Genomic DNA, 15,715 nt, shown 5'->3' with positions numbered 1-15,715 from the left:
AGGGAGCATGGATTGTAGCATTCTAGTTTCCACGGCTGAAGCTCCTGCTGTGGCCAGTTTGACGACGCCGACCCTGCCCGAGCTGACTGAACAGAGTTGGGAGGAGATGCGCTGCTGGCCCTCCCGGGTTGGCCTGTGCGCCACTGCCCAGCAGGAGCCGGGGCCTGTGTGGGCTTCTCATCTGAGCGGCTGAGTACAGTTCCTTTCCCTGGAGTGTGACCTCAAGCTCCGTGGCCAGTGGCAGTGCCGCCCTTCGAAGTCGCAGGGTTGCAGCATGTGCTGCACGCAGCGGTCCTTCGCCCCCAGCGCCCTTCCCGTGCGCGTGCCAGCTGGTGTCCCGCATCCCTTCGGTAGTCCCCATGCCCCTGGGGCACCTGTGCTTTGAAAACGCGGAGTGCTTTCCATCCATCTAGATGCGCAAGAGCAGTGTGGGTGGCCTGGGAGTGGCCGCTGGACGCTTGGAAATGGCTCCAGCCTGGCCCAGCTGTGCTGCTGGGACCACACCGGCCGGGCACTGCCTGTAATGGGCCTGGGGCAGGACCTGAGGGAGGGGGACAGCTGGGCTTGAGTTGGCCCCCAGCGTCACACACTGTTATGCGACGTCCCCACCATGGTGCAGCCGCGACTCATTTCATCTGCGCTTCAGTGTCGTGGACACAGCGGCCCTCGAGGGAGTGGCCTCATTGTTAGCCAAGGACTCAGGGTCACACTTCTTGGCCACTGGGCAGGTGAGGTCATCGGGGCAGGTGGCTTGGGACCTTGTGGCCCCAGCCCAAGTTGTCCAGTCAGCCTTGGCTCTCCCCCGAGGTTGGCAGACAGTGGGAGTGGGGGAAGTGTATCCAGCGCTCTTCTGCTCTGATAAAAGCCCGAGGGCCCCGCCCTGCCTGTTGTTGCTGATAAATGTTTCTAAAGCCCCCAGCTGCCAACCGTGACGCAAGGCAAGGAGCTGCGGGCTCTGCGCCTCTCCCTGGAGGGTGTGGCCCCTTTTGCGAACTAAAGATGAAAAAATCTCATTTGGTGAAGTCTAGATTTGTTCTTTCCAGATTTGTTCTTTTAGATTTCGATGAAGGTTTGTTTCTTCTCATTTCTTGGTGATCACACGTCAAAGTACTTATTAAACACCAGCTGTGTGCCTGGCCCCACATGGGGGGGGGTCTGGAATTGATCACATGGGTTCAAATCCTGCCCCTTCCCGCGTGCGCCTTGGGATGTTGAGCAAGTTAATCAGCCCTTCAGGGCCTCAGTCATTTCCCGCTCAGAAGAGGCACCAGGACAGCACGCGCTTCAGCGGGCAGGGGAGCGCGAGACAGGACCTAGAGCTCAGCAGAGGCTCTGCAGAAGCTGTCCGGGCACTAGGGGTCATTCCCACTTAGGGTTGCAAGGTCACATGCAGGCGGCCAGGAAGAGGGAGTGCCTAGAGCTTTAAGATGTTCTCTGGTGAACAGAAGAGGGTAGGGTCTGTAATACTGCTCTCAGTGGGCACATGCCCGCTGCTCTTCAGCCCAAGTGGGAGGTCTGCATTTCAGGGGAGGGGCAGGGGGAGGGCACGGGGCTGGAGGGGAGTTGAGGGGTCGGAGCAGGGCACTGAGAGCCGGGTGTCAGGGAAGGCTCCATACCTTCTGGCGGGCCGTGGTTGGCAGGGTCAGGTCTGCTGAGGAGGTCAGCTGAGGTCTGCTTCATCCAGAGGTGGACTGGCACAGGCCTGTGGAGTGGAAATGGGACGAGGAGGGCAGAGCCAGATCATTTGTATTCTCTCTCTGTCTCTGTCTCTCTATCTTTCAGTCTGTGTGTGTGTGTGTGTGTGTGTGTGTGTGTGTGTGTGTGTGTGTACTGGGGATTGATTGAACCTAGGCTTTTATACTGAGCAACATCCCCAGTCCTTTTTAAAATTTTTTTACTTTGAGACAGAATCTCGCTAAGATGCTAAGGCTGGGTGTGAACTTGAGATCTCCTGCTTCAGCCTCCCAGAGTGCTGGGATTTTGAGCCGGTTTTTACAGCTCTGTATTGAGGTACCACATGTCCACAGAGAAAGGAACAGATCAAAAGGGACTTTGCAGATGAGATTAGAGGATCTTACTGTGGAAGACGATCCTGGAGAGAACAGTGTAGTTGCAGCCTCATTGGAGGGAGGCAGGTGGGCCAGGTTCTGAGAATGGGGTGTGACAAAGCAGAGGTGGGAGAGGAGGGAGATTTGAATATGCCACGCTGCTGGCTGTGCAGATGGAAGGGAAGCCACAAGCTGAAGAATAGAGAAGGTGGAGAACATGAGATTGAAGCCTCTAGCAGTGACGCTGCCCTCCCAACACAAGCCACACCCACTTGCGACTTCCAGGTCTGTGAGAGGATAAGCTCGTGTTGTTTGTGTCACGGAGTTGGTGGTGGTTTGTTACAGCAGCAGTGGGAAATTGATACAGGACTGCTGTCACAGTGCTACTAAGAGCAGTCCAGACCAGTGGTGGCGAACCTGTGGCACGCGTGCTGCAGCAGGCTGTTTGTATCACTGGAAGCTCTAAAAGGTTCGCCATCACTGGTCTAGAACGTCTCAAGGCACAGTTGCACCTGGAAGAAACGTTGTCTAGATATTGTCACAGCTTCCCCGGGTGGTCGGACCAAGCTGCGCTCCTGAAGCAGCAGCAGCGTGAAGGTTCTGACTGCTTCCTTGCCTCACCACCACCTGGTGCTTCCTGGGAAGGGAGGTTTTAAAAGAACAAACAGGAGTTGGTGCTCATGGCACAGGTGTGCCTTGCGAGGTTCATGCTCAACAGATGCCGGTCGATGCCCATGCAGCCGGCTGAGAAAGGGCGAGGGTTTCAGGGGTGCCGGTGTCTAGCTGGGGGGCGTTAGAATTCCTCATCCGTGGAAGTGATGGGATGGGAAACCCTGAGGAATGTGGGGCTCCTACGGCGCTTTCTTTCTGAAGGGGTAAAGCAGGGTTTATCTCGTCTTTGTCATGTTCTGATTAACCGCAGCGAGTGGTGGGGAAAGCACAGGCTGTTCGGTCAGCCGCTCAGTGTCTGGAAACTACTCTTTTCTGAGTGACCGCTGGCAAATCACAGGTCCCGGAGCTCTGGTTTTGCCTTCTACAAAAGAGGTAGAACGCTGGCCGCCCTGTGGTGGGTGGGAGGCCTGAGTGTGCTGCCCATAAGCAGGAGTTGCAGCGTAGCTTGGGTGATACCTGCAAAGGTAAGAAGCGATGCTGGTGGTCAGAAGTCGGCATGCTGGGCGAGGCTCAGCGCGCAGGGGGCTGGGGGGTGAGGGCTCCACTCACTTGGTTGCTAACTGGGGTGACTGAGGTCAGAGGCAGGCTCGTAAGTGTTAAGGCCCCAATCCCTGAACCTGCAATTTCTTTAGAAGTTTTCTGCACGTTTGTTCATCCGTCCATCCATCCATCCATCCATCCGTCCGTCCATCCCCGTCTGTCCCTCCCTCCCTGACTGAGCTTTGCCATGTGCATTATGATGTAGCCGGTAGGAATAGACTCGCTGGTCAGATGCCCGCACAAGCCCCAGCTGTTACCGTGTGCGGTCTGTGTGGCCTTTGCCAGGTCCTAACTTCTTTATGCCCAGCCCCTTGATTCTTAGGAGGAGACAGTAACAGTATCTGCCTCCGAGGGCTGGATTAACCATTTTGTGAGGCAGTGCTGTGAATTCCTGGCCCTCAGAATCGCTCAGTGGTGGGGTACAGAGATGAGTGTGCCAATCCCTGCCCCTAGCTATAGGTTGAAGGGTCATGGTTTGTGGATGGCTGTCTGCAGAATACCTCCTCCAACACTGGAGTCAGACCTGAAACCCTGACCTGGCACCAGCCAGTGGCCCCTCCAGGGCAGGCTTTGTCCTCTGCTGGCTCCTCAGGGGGATGTGGTGGCTTTGAGGAGAGTCTTTTTTTTTGTCTTTTTGAGACAGGGTCTCGCCATGCAGTTCAAGCTGACCTTCAGCTCACTTTGTAGCCCAGGCTGGTCTTGAACTTGCAGCGATCCTCCTGCCTCAGCCTCCTGAGTGCTGGGATTACAGGTGTGCACCACCACACCTTTTTTTTTTTTTTTCCTGAGGAGAGTCTTGTTGTGGCACTATTTTGAGATGAGGCATGAGGTTGCCTGGGACACTGAGCTTCCACTGAGTTTTAGGCTGAAGGAGGGTAGATGCAGGGTTCACAGCTGCAGGCGTGACCCTCGATGGGCTGCTCCATTTCCCCCGCTGCCTTTTGCAGTAGCGTTGCAGTGATACCTCAGGCACTCTGCACTCAAGTCCCATGGCCCATTCTTCTGCCTTTCCAGGGTCCACGTCTTCACTCTCACCTTGTTCCAGGCCCCTCCACAGTACATGCGCCTCTGCTGATGAAGTTAGCTGTGATGGAAGCCAGAGCGGTAAGCCCCATTCAGGGAGCCAGAGGCTAAAAATAGCTCAGGATCTGATCTTTGCAAGTTAAAAGAGTAGCGTTGTAGGCAATAGCCTCGACTGTGCAGTGCCTTAGGGTAGGGTAACCCAGGTCTCCGGTCCACTCACTGGGACTTAGGAGCAGTGGTGTCTTCTGGGAGAACGCCAGACCCATGCTGGGGCAGACGGAGGAGGAGAGGCCAGATTATGGCCAAGCGTGCTTGTGATGCCCGGGGTCAAAAAGGGGTGCAGTGGTGATTTAGCAGACCAGGGGTGGTTAACATAACCCCAAACCTCTGTCTAGGAGGCATCAGGTTAGAGACCAGCATACTGTCCCTCAGTATGATCTGCATAGCCAGTTTTTCTAGAGTGGAACCAACAGCTGGTTCTTTGGTTGACATCAGATGGCTTATGGTTTGTGTTAGGGGCCATACCGTTGTTTAAAGAGACCTCCTCCCCTCCCCAGGCAGTGCTCAGGGAAGGGAAGAGTGGGAGGAGGGGTAGACACCCCCCCCCCGTGATGCTCTCTCTAGCGCTTCCTCTCTTTTGCTGTCTCTCTGTCTCTCAGCCTTTGTTCTCTGGAGCACACCAGCCTGCATCCTTAACTGTGGGCGCCAGGTATAGTTGGATGTTTTACCATTCCGAGTTATCAGTTTGTGATGCCACAGCCATGCTTGTAGATGTCCCCTGGTATTTTGTGCCACGTGCCCTGCTCTTGAGAATCTTTTTGTTTTTGTTTTTCTTCTGGTACCAGGAATTGAACTCATGACCTTGCACTTGCCAGGCAGGTGCTTTGCCACTGAGCTAAATCCCCAGCCCCTCTTGAGAATCTTCATGCTAGAAGATATTCCGTGCTTACTGGCATCTCCCCATTCCTTAAATACTGCCCAAGTATATTCTCTGCAACAGGCCCTCCGGCAGCTGTATGTAGTTTATTGAAATTGTGACCAAGGATAGTTTTGCATAATTTGTTTCTATGGCCATAGTATATTTCAAGCTCCAAATAACCAAATCTACCCTAAAAAGAGCCCTGGAGAGAATATTTAATCAGAGACCCAACTTGGATGAAGGTTAATGAGTTTTTAAAAACAGCCCAATGAAACGCTGATGTGAAGAACAAAGAAATGGATGTCTGAGTGGCAGGTTCAGGGTGAGAGGTGTGGTTGTGCTCTACACCCTCAATCCTGGGTCCGGGTCCCTTCTTCCTTATTGCTTTGTTGTTTCCAGGCGCTCTGGTGCATTGTTGTCCTCTGCAGGTTCCGAGCCAGGAGCTGGGCTGCAGCCAGTGGAAAGGGACGGAGCGTGCCCTTCTCTTAGGGTATAAATTGAGAAATGGCGCACATTACGTGTTCTCACTTCTGTTAGGAACTCAGGTGCTGAGCTATACCTACTTTATAAGGATGCCTGTGAAACGTAGTGCTTGAGAAAACTTGAATACAGGTTGAGTAGCCCTTATTCTAAGTGCTGAGTTACTCGATTTCTTCACATTTTGGGATATTTGCATATCCATGAGAGTCTTAGTTACTTTTCTCATTGGTGAGACAAAATACTTGATACCTAAAGTTAGAGGAGCAAAGGTTTTTTCTGGCTCGCAGGTTGTAGAGGTTTCAGTCCATTGTCAGCTGGCTCCAAGGCAGTGGCATGGCTGAGGGGCATCATAGAGGAGAGGCAGTTCGTGGCAAAGCAGGGCAGACAGAAGGTGGCAAACAGCAAGCAAGAGACAAGCAACGGTCCTCTTTCTGTCCTTCATATTCCATCCGGTACTCACACCTAGGGCGGGCACCCTTAATGCTACCCAGAGCTACGCTAAACCAATCAGTGGGCTAATTTAGTAACCACACACCCGTGATCCAGCATCACACACCTAATCCCAGCATCACACACCTAATCCCAGCATCACACACTCTAGATTCAGCCACCTCTGAAAAGCCACACCTATGACTGCATGAGGCTTTGGGGGGCATCTAGACACAAGCCATAACAATGAGTTATCTTCGAGATGGGACCCAAATCTATATAGAATTCGTCTATACCTTATACACATAGCCCAATATTGACTTCATACAATTATTTTTAATAATTTTGTGAATGAAAAAAAAACGTCATGGTGTGGAATTTTTGATCTGTGGCATCATGTTGGTGCTCAAGAAGTTTCAGATTTTGGAGGATTTTGAATTTTGGATTTTGGGATTTAAGATGCTTAACACAAGTTGTGACTATGGAAGAAGAGAATGGATTTGGGGTACTGGGTCGCCTTTGCCGTATTCTCTTTGTGCCTAATGCAGCTCTGCGTTTATAATATAATATATCCAGTTGTTGGTTATACATGTAAATGTTGGTTGTTTTGCTTTTTAAGAAAGAAAATCTGGACCTGCCACACTGAGTCCATGGACAGCTCCACCGTAATGAATCAGTGCGTCTACAGAGGAACGGAAGAAAACAAGGAAAGGTAAAGAAAAAAACAACAACTTTACAACTTAAAATTCTTCCATTTAACAATTAAATGCAATGCAGAAGGAACCACAGACAGTTTGGAAATTGCATGGAGTTGGGGATGAAGCCCAACAGTAGAGCACTTGCCTAGCACGTGCAAGGCCCTGGTTCAATCTCTAGCACCACAAAAATAAATAAATAGAAAGTAGACAAGATGAGAGACAGCAAAATTTCATGCATTTCCTTCCACATTTCCAGTTTCTTACAATAGACAGATGCCACTGTGAAACATGAAGACTTTGTTCTAGGACTTAGAATTAAGAGTTAGTATAAATAGAACTGATGTACTGGAGGTTTAAATATTTGATTCCAAAACTATGGTCATTGATTCCTAAAGCCCACGGCGTGTGCTCAGACCGCTGCCTACCTTTGTGAGCAGCCAGTGTTCTGAGCCGGGGCAGAGCCCAAGCACTTGCTTGGCAGCTGTAGATTCTGCTGGAGTCACAATTGCTTCCTCTTCTTTCTGCATTCATTCCTTCATTCATTTATGGGTCATACTGGGGACTGAACGCAGGACCTTCGTACTGAGCTACATTCCCAGCCCCCTTCCCCTTTTTTGAGACAGGGTCTCGCTATGTAGTTCAGGCTGGCCTTGAACTCACTATGTAGCTCAGGCTAGCCTCGAACTCAGAACAGTCTTCCTGCCTGAGCCTCACGAGTGCTAGGATTACAGGTGGCGCCACCATGCCTGCCCCTCCGAGGCCTTTTTTAATTTTTATTTTGAGACAGTCTTGCTAAGTTGCCCAGTCTGAGCTCTAACTTGCAGTCCTCCTGCCCCAGCCTTCCAGAGTGCTGGGATTACAGGTATGTGCCACCATGCCTGGGTCTGGGCTCCCTGCTTCTTGTCTTGCTTAAAAATAAAATTTTAAATTTAATTTAATTTTAGTATCCAAGAAATGCACGTGTACATTTTCCTTGTTAAAAATAAAAATGTTTACTGGGCGTGGTGGCGCACACCTGTAATCCCAGCACTCGGGAGGCTGAGGCAGGAGGATCGTTGTAAGTTTGAGGCCAGCCTGGGCTACAAAGTCAGTTCAGGGCCAGCCTGAACTGCATAGTGAGACCCTGTCTCAAAAAAAAAAAAAAAAAAAAAGGTTGTTCCAACTGATCCCCATTTTCAGTCCAAACCCACACCCTACTCCTACCTTTCCCTGAAGTAACCACTGTGATTTACATAGTGCAGAGACGTGGAGCATATAGTATGTATATTTCTTCTAGAACTTTCTCTGGGTATCTGGATATATGAAAAAAGTTCTTTTATTCTTTCCTTATTTAAAAGGAAATATCACACTATGCTTGTTCATCTGTTTTGTAGCCTTTTTGTAAACTCAGTGATGTGTCTTAAAATGTTTTCAAGACTGCATGTGTATCTACCTTGTTTTTGTACCGCAGCAAAGTGTAGTATATGCATGGTGTGAGATTCTCAGTGTGCCGGGCTGCCTCGCCGATGATGGGTGGGGTTGGTTCTGGGTTTCGCCCCCATACTAATGCTGTGGGGTGCTTTCTGCTACATTCCTCCTGGTACACAGGCAACGTGTTCTCTGAGGTGGTTGCCGAGGAGGACACTGGTCATCCCACACGTGCATTTAAGATCCTAATAAACTTGGCCAAATGGTTCTGTAGCAGCTGGGTGCCAGGTTCCCCGTTTGCCCACCCTCCTGCTGTGCCTTGGATCCACTCTTTAGTTCTGCCAGTCTGTTGGGTGGACGGTGGTATCTCTCCATGTTTATGATCCCCTCCCCTCTCGTCCCTCTGGGGCATCATCGTCTCAGGACTCTGTTGCCTGGTTTCATCTCCTGATGGTGCCTGTAAGCCTCTGCCTTCACGGGGACCATCGCCCTCTCCCGAGACACAGGGCCGCAGCGCACCTGGGCAGCCCTGGCTCTCACGGGAGTGGTTGTGGCATCAGCTTCTCTTCTGCAAAGTATCCGAGTGCTCTTCTGGAAAGTATCCAAGTAGACCACTCCGGGAGCATACATCACAGGGGCATCTGCTTTCCTTTGGACCCCCGAGGGATTCTGAACAGCCCAAGGCTGAATTTCCGGACTAGGAAGTTTTATCTGCCACCATCACTATCCCCGGCCGCAGGCTGAATATTTACCGGGTGTCAGCCTGTGTGCATCACTCGTCTTCCTGTCTCGATCTTCATAACAGCTCTAGAAGGTGGGAGGTGGTGGTGTGTCCATGTTGTGCCCTAGCTGACAGGCAGGGCTTCATTTAAAGCCAACCCAAGCAGCAAGAGGGAAAAGCGCAGCTTGGTCTCTCCATGGAGCCCCTGCGCCTACCCTGTGCTCCCCTCGGGTAACAAACAGATCCACACTCACCGTGGGGTGAGCTCTCTGGTCGATGCCGGCGGGAGTCGCCGTACCGTGTTTGCAGTTGCCTTGGACATGCTCAGCTGTTGCGTGCATCTGTCGTATCTCACAGGCGCTCTTGGGACTTGAAAGTGGTGGCTTTGTCCCTCTCTGGCATATGGACAGGGCTCTTGCACGGCACCAGCACCTCTGTTCTTTTTTTTTTTTTTGGTTTTGGTTTTGGTTTTTCTCCGGTACCGGGAACCAAACTCACAACCTTGCGCTTGCCAGGCAGGCGCTTTGCCGCTGAGCTAAATCCCCAGCCCCCAGCACCTCTGTTCTTGTGTGCAGTTGGGGCTGGCAGCCTTGCTCATGCTCACCCAAGTGTTTCTCTCCAAAGGGGTTTTCAAGGCTGAACTCTGGTCGTGGGGATTGCACACAGTTTGTTAGGCTAATACTCCGCTGAGCTGTGGATGGGAAGGAAGTGCCTCCTTGCCCTTGACAGGCTTAATTAGTCACCCTCCCTAATATGTTTAACTTTAGATCTCATTCTAGATCAAGAAATTGGGAATGTGGCTCAATGGTAGAGCTCTTGCCTACGGTGCCTGAGGCTTTGGGTCCCAGCCCAGCTTTGAAAAAAAAAAAAAAAAAGGAATTGTAGACTGAGTACAATTTCAAATGCCTTTCCCCCACTTACACGTTACAGAGGCACAGAAATTTGGATCTGGAAGAGATCTTAGACGCCTTGCTTTAACTGCTCATTGCACTTTTGAGCAGACAGGATGAGCGTGAGGAGGTCTCTAAGTGCAAGCCGCAGGAACAAGCCCTGGGCCTGGCCCTCGGGCTCTGCCTCTGGCTCCTTCTGCAGCAGCACAGCAACCTCTGGTGGGGTCTCTCGTGCTTCACAGCTAGAGCCGATCAGCTGGCAGGACCTTGAAGGAAACCAGCCCCTGAACCCATTAACCGATGATTCATTCGGCCGGCATTTGTGGAGTACTTCTGGGTGGACTAGTGACAGAAAGAGAGGCAAGATAGAATTCTTAAGGGATTCAGAGTCTGGTGAGACAGGCAGTTGCACGCTTCACAAGCAGGGGTTAAATGGAAAACCTGGAATCTCCGCTGGTCACGGGGATTATAATGATATATCTCCTGCAACAGGTTGTTGAGAAATGCTCCGAGTTAATCATTGTAAAGTACCTGGCATATAGCCAGCGCCCAGGAAAGGGAGCAGCTTTTATTCTTGTTTATTTTTAGCCCTATGTAGAGTGACGAACACAGGAAGACTTTTCCATTAGATCTATAGGCTTCTGTTTCAGGAGTGGTAATTGGAAAGCACATTTTCTGCACAGTGTGTGTTTGTGGTTGTAGTACTTCTTCTCTCAGCTCCTCATCCGAAAACCTCTTTTGTTCACCATTACTGCCAAGGGCGGGGCCTGTAGTGCTCGCTCACTGACACTTCCAGGCTGAGGCGTGTAGGGGTGGGGTGACAAGGAGTGGGCCCTGGGTCCTTGGGGCGAGGTGCTGGGACAGGGCCGACCACACAGCAGCATCACAGGTCTGCCTGAGATCAACCCCATTTCCCAGGGCAGGGGCTCCCCAGAAGAGTTCCCACAGACCGTGCCTCTCGGGGGTACAGTTTGTTCCTGAGAATTACTGACATTTTGTCATTTAACCAAGGGACTTTCCTGTGAGGAGACCTATTCCCACAGCATGGATGAGTGAGCAAGCCTGTGTTCGTACTGCACGGCTGGGTAGGACTTACCATTTAGGGACCCAAGAATCTAGGATTTTGGGAAGATAAAGCCCGGCGGGGAGTGAAGTTTTCTGCTGGCCAGAGTGGTTATGGGAGTCAGGGAGCTGGGCAAGCAGGATTTCTGATGTTCCCTCTGGTGCACAGAGGAGAACTTGGAGGAGAGAAGTCCTTGCCCGAGTACCTCCTTCTTATGGATGGCCCCGAGGGAAAACGGCCGGACCGCGAGGACTTTGGCCATGCTGGAGAAGTGGAAAGGTTTGAGCTCATTCGTTTGTTCACTCGCGCACTCCCCCGTCAGTCTGTACCTCCCTTCCCAGCAGGCCTCTGCTCTGAAGGGAAATGCTAAGGAAGGGACCAGGCTTTCCTGTCAGGGCCTTCAGCTCACAAGTTGTGTACATATGTGTCTCTTTCTCCGAAATAAAAAACTCCTCCGGCCCGCCTGACCTGGTAAGTCAGTCTTCAGTGTCCAACGGCAGTTGGCTCCAGGACCCCTGTGAATACCCAAATCCGAGGGTGTTCAAGTCCTTTATATGCAATGCAGTGATATTTGCATGTAGCCCACACATCCTCCTGTACGCGTTATGTCACCTTGGGTTACTTATAATACCTAATAAATGCTTTGGAAATGCTTACATTATTGTTTAAGGAATGACGAGAAAAATAGCCTGTACACGTTCAGTGCAGATGCGGTGTTGCGGGGGAATATTTTCCATCTGGCGCCGGTTGAGTCGGCAGATGAGCAGCCCACAGAGGCAGGGTGGGGGGCACTGCCTGTTTGGAGCAGCTGCTGGGTCCAGCCCTGCTAGCGTTTCCTCCCCTGAAGGGGAGCCCCGGGGGGTGCAGTGGTGCCTGACGCCTGGCCCAGGCTCTCGCACACGGTGGTCCTCAACCCTGTGCAGCTTTTGGGGGACAGAATTGCTAGGGAACAGAGCAGTGTGTAGGTGGCCCCACAACGGATGTGGTCCAGAACTGGGATTCGCCCGAGCAGGTGTCTCGATGGTTTCACGCTCCAGAGTGAGGCTGGAGTGTGGGTGCTCTAGGGCCTGCCTGGCGCGGCGCCGGTGTCGCGGTCTGCTGCTACTTGTTCCTCCTCCTCGGCCCTTATCAGCCTCCATCTTGGGTTAGCACAGGCTGGTTTGGCCCTGCTTTTTATTAGTCCTCTGTTCGCTGCCCAAGGGGCTGTGTGGAACCTGCTCTCCCTGCCCCAGCTCAGCTGCTGACCTTGAGAAGCTGGAAACGCCGCGGAAGGGAGGGTGACGGCTGGAGGGTACAGACCCCGACCTGTGGCTCTGAGACCTTGAGTGAGGCGCACCTCGCTCGCAGGGCGTCTTCCGAGAGATCCCAGTGCCTTCCCAGACTGCTCCTGGGAACACGGTTTCTTCCTTGCGTTAGTAAGCGTCAAAGGGAGCAAATGGAGTCTGTCGCCAAACTCGTTTGGCTAGTGCCGGCTGGCGCGCAGTTAGACAGGGCCCTTCTTGCCGGCCTCGCCAGGCGTGTGCGGGGAAGTGTCCTGTAACGGGGCAGCCTCTCCCGCCCTGGTCTGCCCATCCCGGGACACACGGGATCAGCAGTCTTTAAGCCTCTCCCCAGACTTCCGTGTTGTGGCCGGGACACGAGGCAGGCCGTGCTGTTGCAGATGAGGATCTGAGGCATACTGAGGTAAAGGGCTGGGCTGTGGTTCGGGAGCCAAGGAGAAGAGCCAGGACCCACACCTGGGCTTCTCAACCTCAAGCTCTGTTTTCTTATGTTTGTTTTTTTTTCTTCACTAAATGAAAGTCTTTATCTGACCTCATGCTAGCCAACTGAAGAAGCTAGAACAGTCTTAGAGAGCTCCCATGGAGCCAGGTGCAGTGGTCCCAGCTACTTGCGAGGCTGAGGCAGTATGATCACCTCAGCCCAGGAGTTCAGAGCCAGTCTGAGCTACATAGTGAGACCTTGTCTTAAAACAAAACTAAAGTTCTCCTATGATGCTGTTTAGAAAGCCCCTCAATCATTCGGTGAGCCTGGCCCATCTTCTACTTGGGAATTACAGTATTTGCCGATGTGGGAGCATCTTCCAGGGACTTTTTTGCTACTTTCTTTTCTTTTTTTTTTGTTTTTTTTCTGGTACCAGGAATCGAACTCATGGCCTTGCACTTGCCAGGCAGGCGCTGTGCCGCTGAGCTAAATCCCTAGCCCCCTTTTTTCTGATTCTTTTTTTTTTTTTTTTTGGTTTATAATGTCCCTTAGTTCTTTTTTTTCTTGTACCAGGTATCGAACTTGGGACCTTTTGCTTGCCAGGCAGGTTCTTATGCCACTGAGCTATATCCCCGGCCCTTACTTTATTTTCATATGCATTATGTTTGTAAGTCTCCTTCACTTAATAAATGTTTACTGAGTGGCAGCTTGTGTGATGCATACCTGGGAAATTGTAAAGACTCACAGACTGGTAAAGACTGCATAGGCATAGCGCTCTGCGGAGCACCAAGAAATCCAGCTCCTATTGTTGAAACAGAGGTAGGAGAGAATGACTCTGAGGGACTTTTGTCTCTGGCCACGCTCATCTGGCGGAGAAGAAGCTGGGGTGGGGTGGTGACACCTGTCCTGCCTCGGCCGGTGCTGGGTGGAGGCCAGTGGAGATCTAAGTCTCCCCGGGGGAATCTGATAGGAAATTCCTGCAGGGCAAGAGCAGCACACTCTCTCTGGAAATGAATCAGCTTTTCCAACTCCAAGAGCCAAGGGCTGGCCTCAGGGAGCTGCAGGGCCGGTGTGGGGAGCAGCTGAGCCCCACGTGCCGGCTTGCTCCTGGCCGGTGACGCCTGACTTTCCACGCACATTTACCAAGCCCAGCTTTTATCGAACATGTTCTGCTAGGGTGTGTGTGGGCCGTCTCAGCCTCAAAACCCTCTCCCATATACCTACTGTTTTAGTTTTGGTGTTTTTCCGGGGTGCCTTGGGAGGGACAGTTTGAGAGTTTAATGCTGTAATCATAGCCGTTGTATTACATCTTTTTCTCATTGTCGTGTTGATCATGTTTCTGTTGTTTCCATCGTGTGGATTATCTTCCAAGAGCTGTGTAACGGCTCCTTCATTTAAGAAATATTTACACGGCGGCTGCTGTGCCGGGCCCAGTGTTAAGGATGAGTGAGCAGAAGCTTAATTTCACTCCCAGGCGGGGATGTAGCTCAGCGGCACAAGCTCTTGCCTGGCAAGCCTGAGGTCAGGAGTCTGATGCGGGTTCTGATGAGTGGGAACGTCAGCTGCTAACCCTCCAGTCTCGTGGACAGTGTCTTTGAAGTTCTGCCGTGGAGTTGTGGGCGCGTTTCTTACTGTTTCTGTGCTGGGAGGGGAACCCAGGGCCTCACCACGGGCACACCCCGCCAGCCCCACAGACGAGGTCGGTGCCCTGCTCTCTACTGCCCAGAGCACATGAGGGGAGGGCGCTTTCTTCTGCAGTCAAATCCGGGGAAAGATAAGCATTTTAGGGAGGTGATAGGCATTCATGGGATGTTGCATAAAGCGAAAAAAGCTAACACTAACATTGGTGGTGTAACAGGAATATGGTGCTTGTAAATAGCAGGTATGTTTTAAAGTTCTGAAATGGAAAAGAACTTAATCACTGTAATCACTAACAACCTCTTAACTTTTTATTCCTTACCATTTTATTTTATTTTATTTTATTTTGTCTTTTTGAGACAGGGTCTCACTATGCAGTTCAGGCTGGCCCTGAGCTCACTTTATAGCCCACCCAGCCTGGTCTTGAATTTGCAACGATCCTCCTGCCTCAGCCTCCCAATACCATTTTATTATACTGTATTGTCAAAGAATTGCCTTATATTTTTTGTATTGCCTTATATTTATATAATTGCCTTATATTTTGTCTACCCAATTGTGTATTTGGGAAATTTTCAAGTCTACAGAAAAGTTGAAATAATACTGCAAATATTTGTTAGAACATTTGCCTCATCTGTCTCTCCTTCTTTTTGTGTATGCATGTGTGCATGTCTGTGTGTGTGTGTGTGTGTGTGTGAGAGAGAGAGAGAGAGAGAGAGAGAGAGAGGGAGGGAGGGAAGGAGGGAGGGAGGATGGGAGGGAGGGAGAGAGAGACTCCCCCAAACCATTTGGAAGGAGTTTTCAGACATTCTGATACTTTACCCCTCAGTACTTTGGTCTATATCCTAAAATAAGGATCTGTTTCTATAAATCACCTATTTTATCCACCTCTGCAAGTAATGCTCTTGTAGCATCACGTACTGTCCAGTCTTCACTCAGATCTCCTCCCCTGTTCTGAGACGCCTCTCCTGTCTCCTCCGTGCTCACGCCCCCGTCTGGGCCCGGTGCTGGTGGAGGTGCTGCTTTCGATTATTGCGGCTCTTCAGCCTCCTTGGTCTGGGGCAGAGCGCTCCCTGATTGTCGCTGTCCATGACTCTTGCATCTTGCAGTCACACCATATGCTACATCTTAGTGTGTCCAGGAGCTGCCTTTCTCTTGGTGCTCCAGCCCTGCCCCTCCCAGGATCCGCAAGGGCAGCCTGGGACCTGCATCTGCAGTAAGAAGGCCTCTGTGGGGGGGGGTCACATGCCCCAAGGTTGCGATGCTGAGTGGAGAGCGCTTGAAGACATCAGGCTGCATTTGCTTTGATTTACATCTGATAGATGTGTTATATTGACTGGCATTCTAACAATTTTAGGGAAGGAAAGCATTTGTAATAATAATAAAGGTGTCTCATTCTAAACAGAGGACATGTAAATATATTTTAAAAGCATAGAAAAAGGCACATACAGGTTCTGCTCTGTATTTTTTTTTTTTTTTTTTTTTTTTT

At 51.1% G+C, this 15,715-nt stretch overlaps 1 protein-coding gene across 1 annotated transcript in view; it reads left to right on the top strand.

Moving 5' to 3' along the window:
- Positions 1 to 15,715, top strand: part of Arhgef3 (Rho guanine nucleotide exchange factor (GEF) 3) — a gene marked incomplete in the record, with an annotated part of 322,049 nt that overhangs the window by 30,440 nt on the left and 275,894 nt on the right. Inside the window, 1 exon segment of the mRNA XM_013515653.1 lies at positions 6,731 to 6,823. Within this exon segment, the coding sequence (XP_013371107.1) occupies positions 6,731 to 6,823 (93 nt within the window).

This window comes from Chinchilla lanigera, unplaced genomic scaffold (genome assembly GCF_000276665.1).
Source record: "Chinchilla lanigera isolate Chin_1 unplaced genomic scaffold, ChiLan1.0 scaffold00029, whole genome shotgun sequence".
Taxonomy (NCBI): domain Eukaryota; kingdom Metazoa; phylum Chordata; class Mammalia; order Rodentia; family Chinchillidae; genus Chinchilla; species Chinchilla lanigera.
The sequence above is the reverse complement of the archived record's forward strand: the minus strand, read 5'-3'. Positions and strand labels throughout refer to the sequence as shown.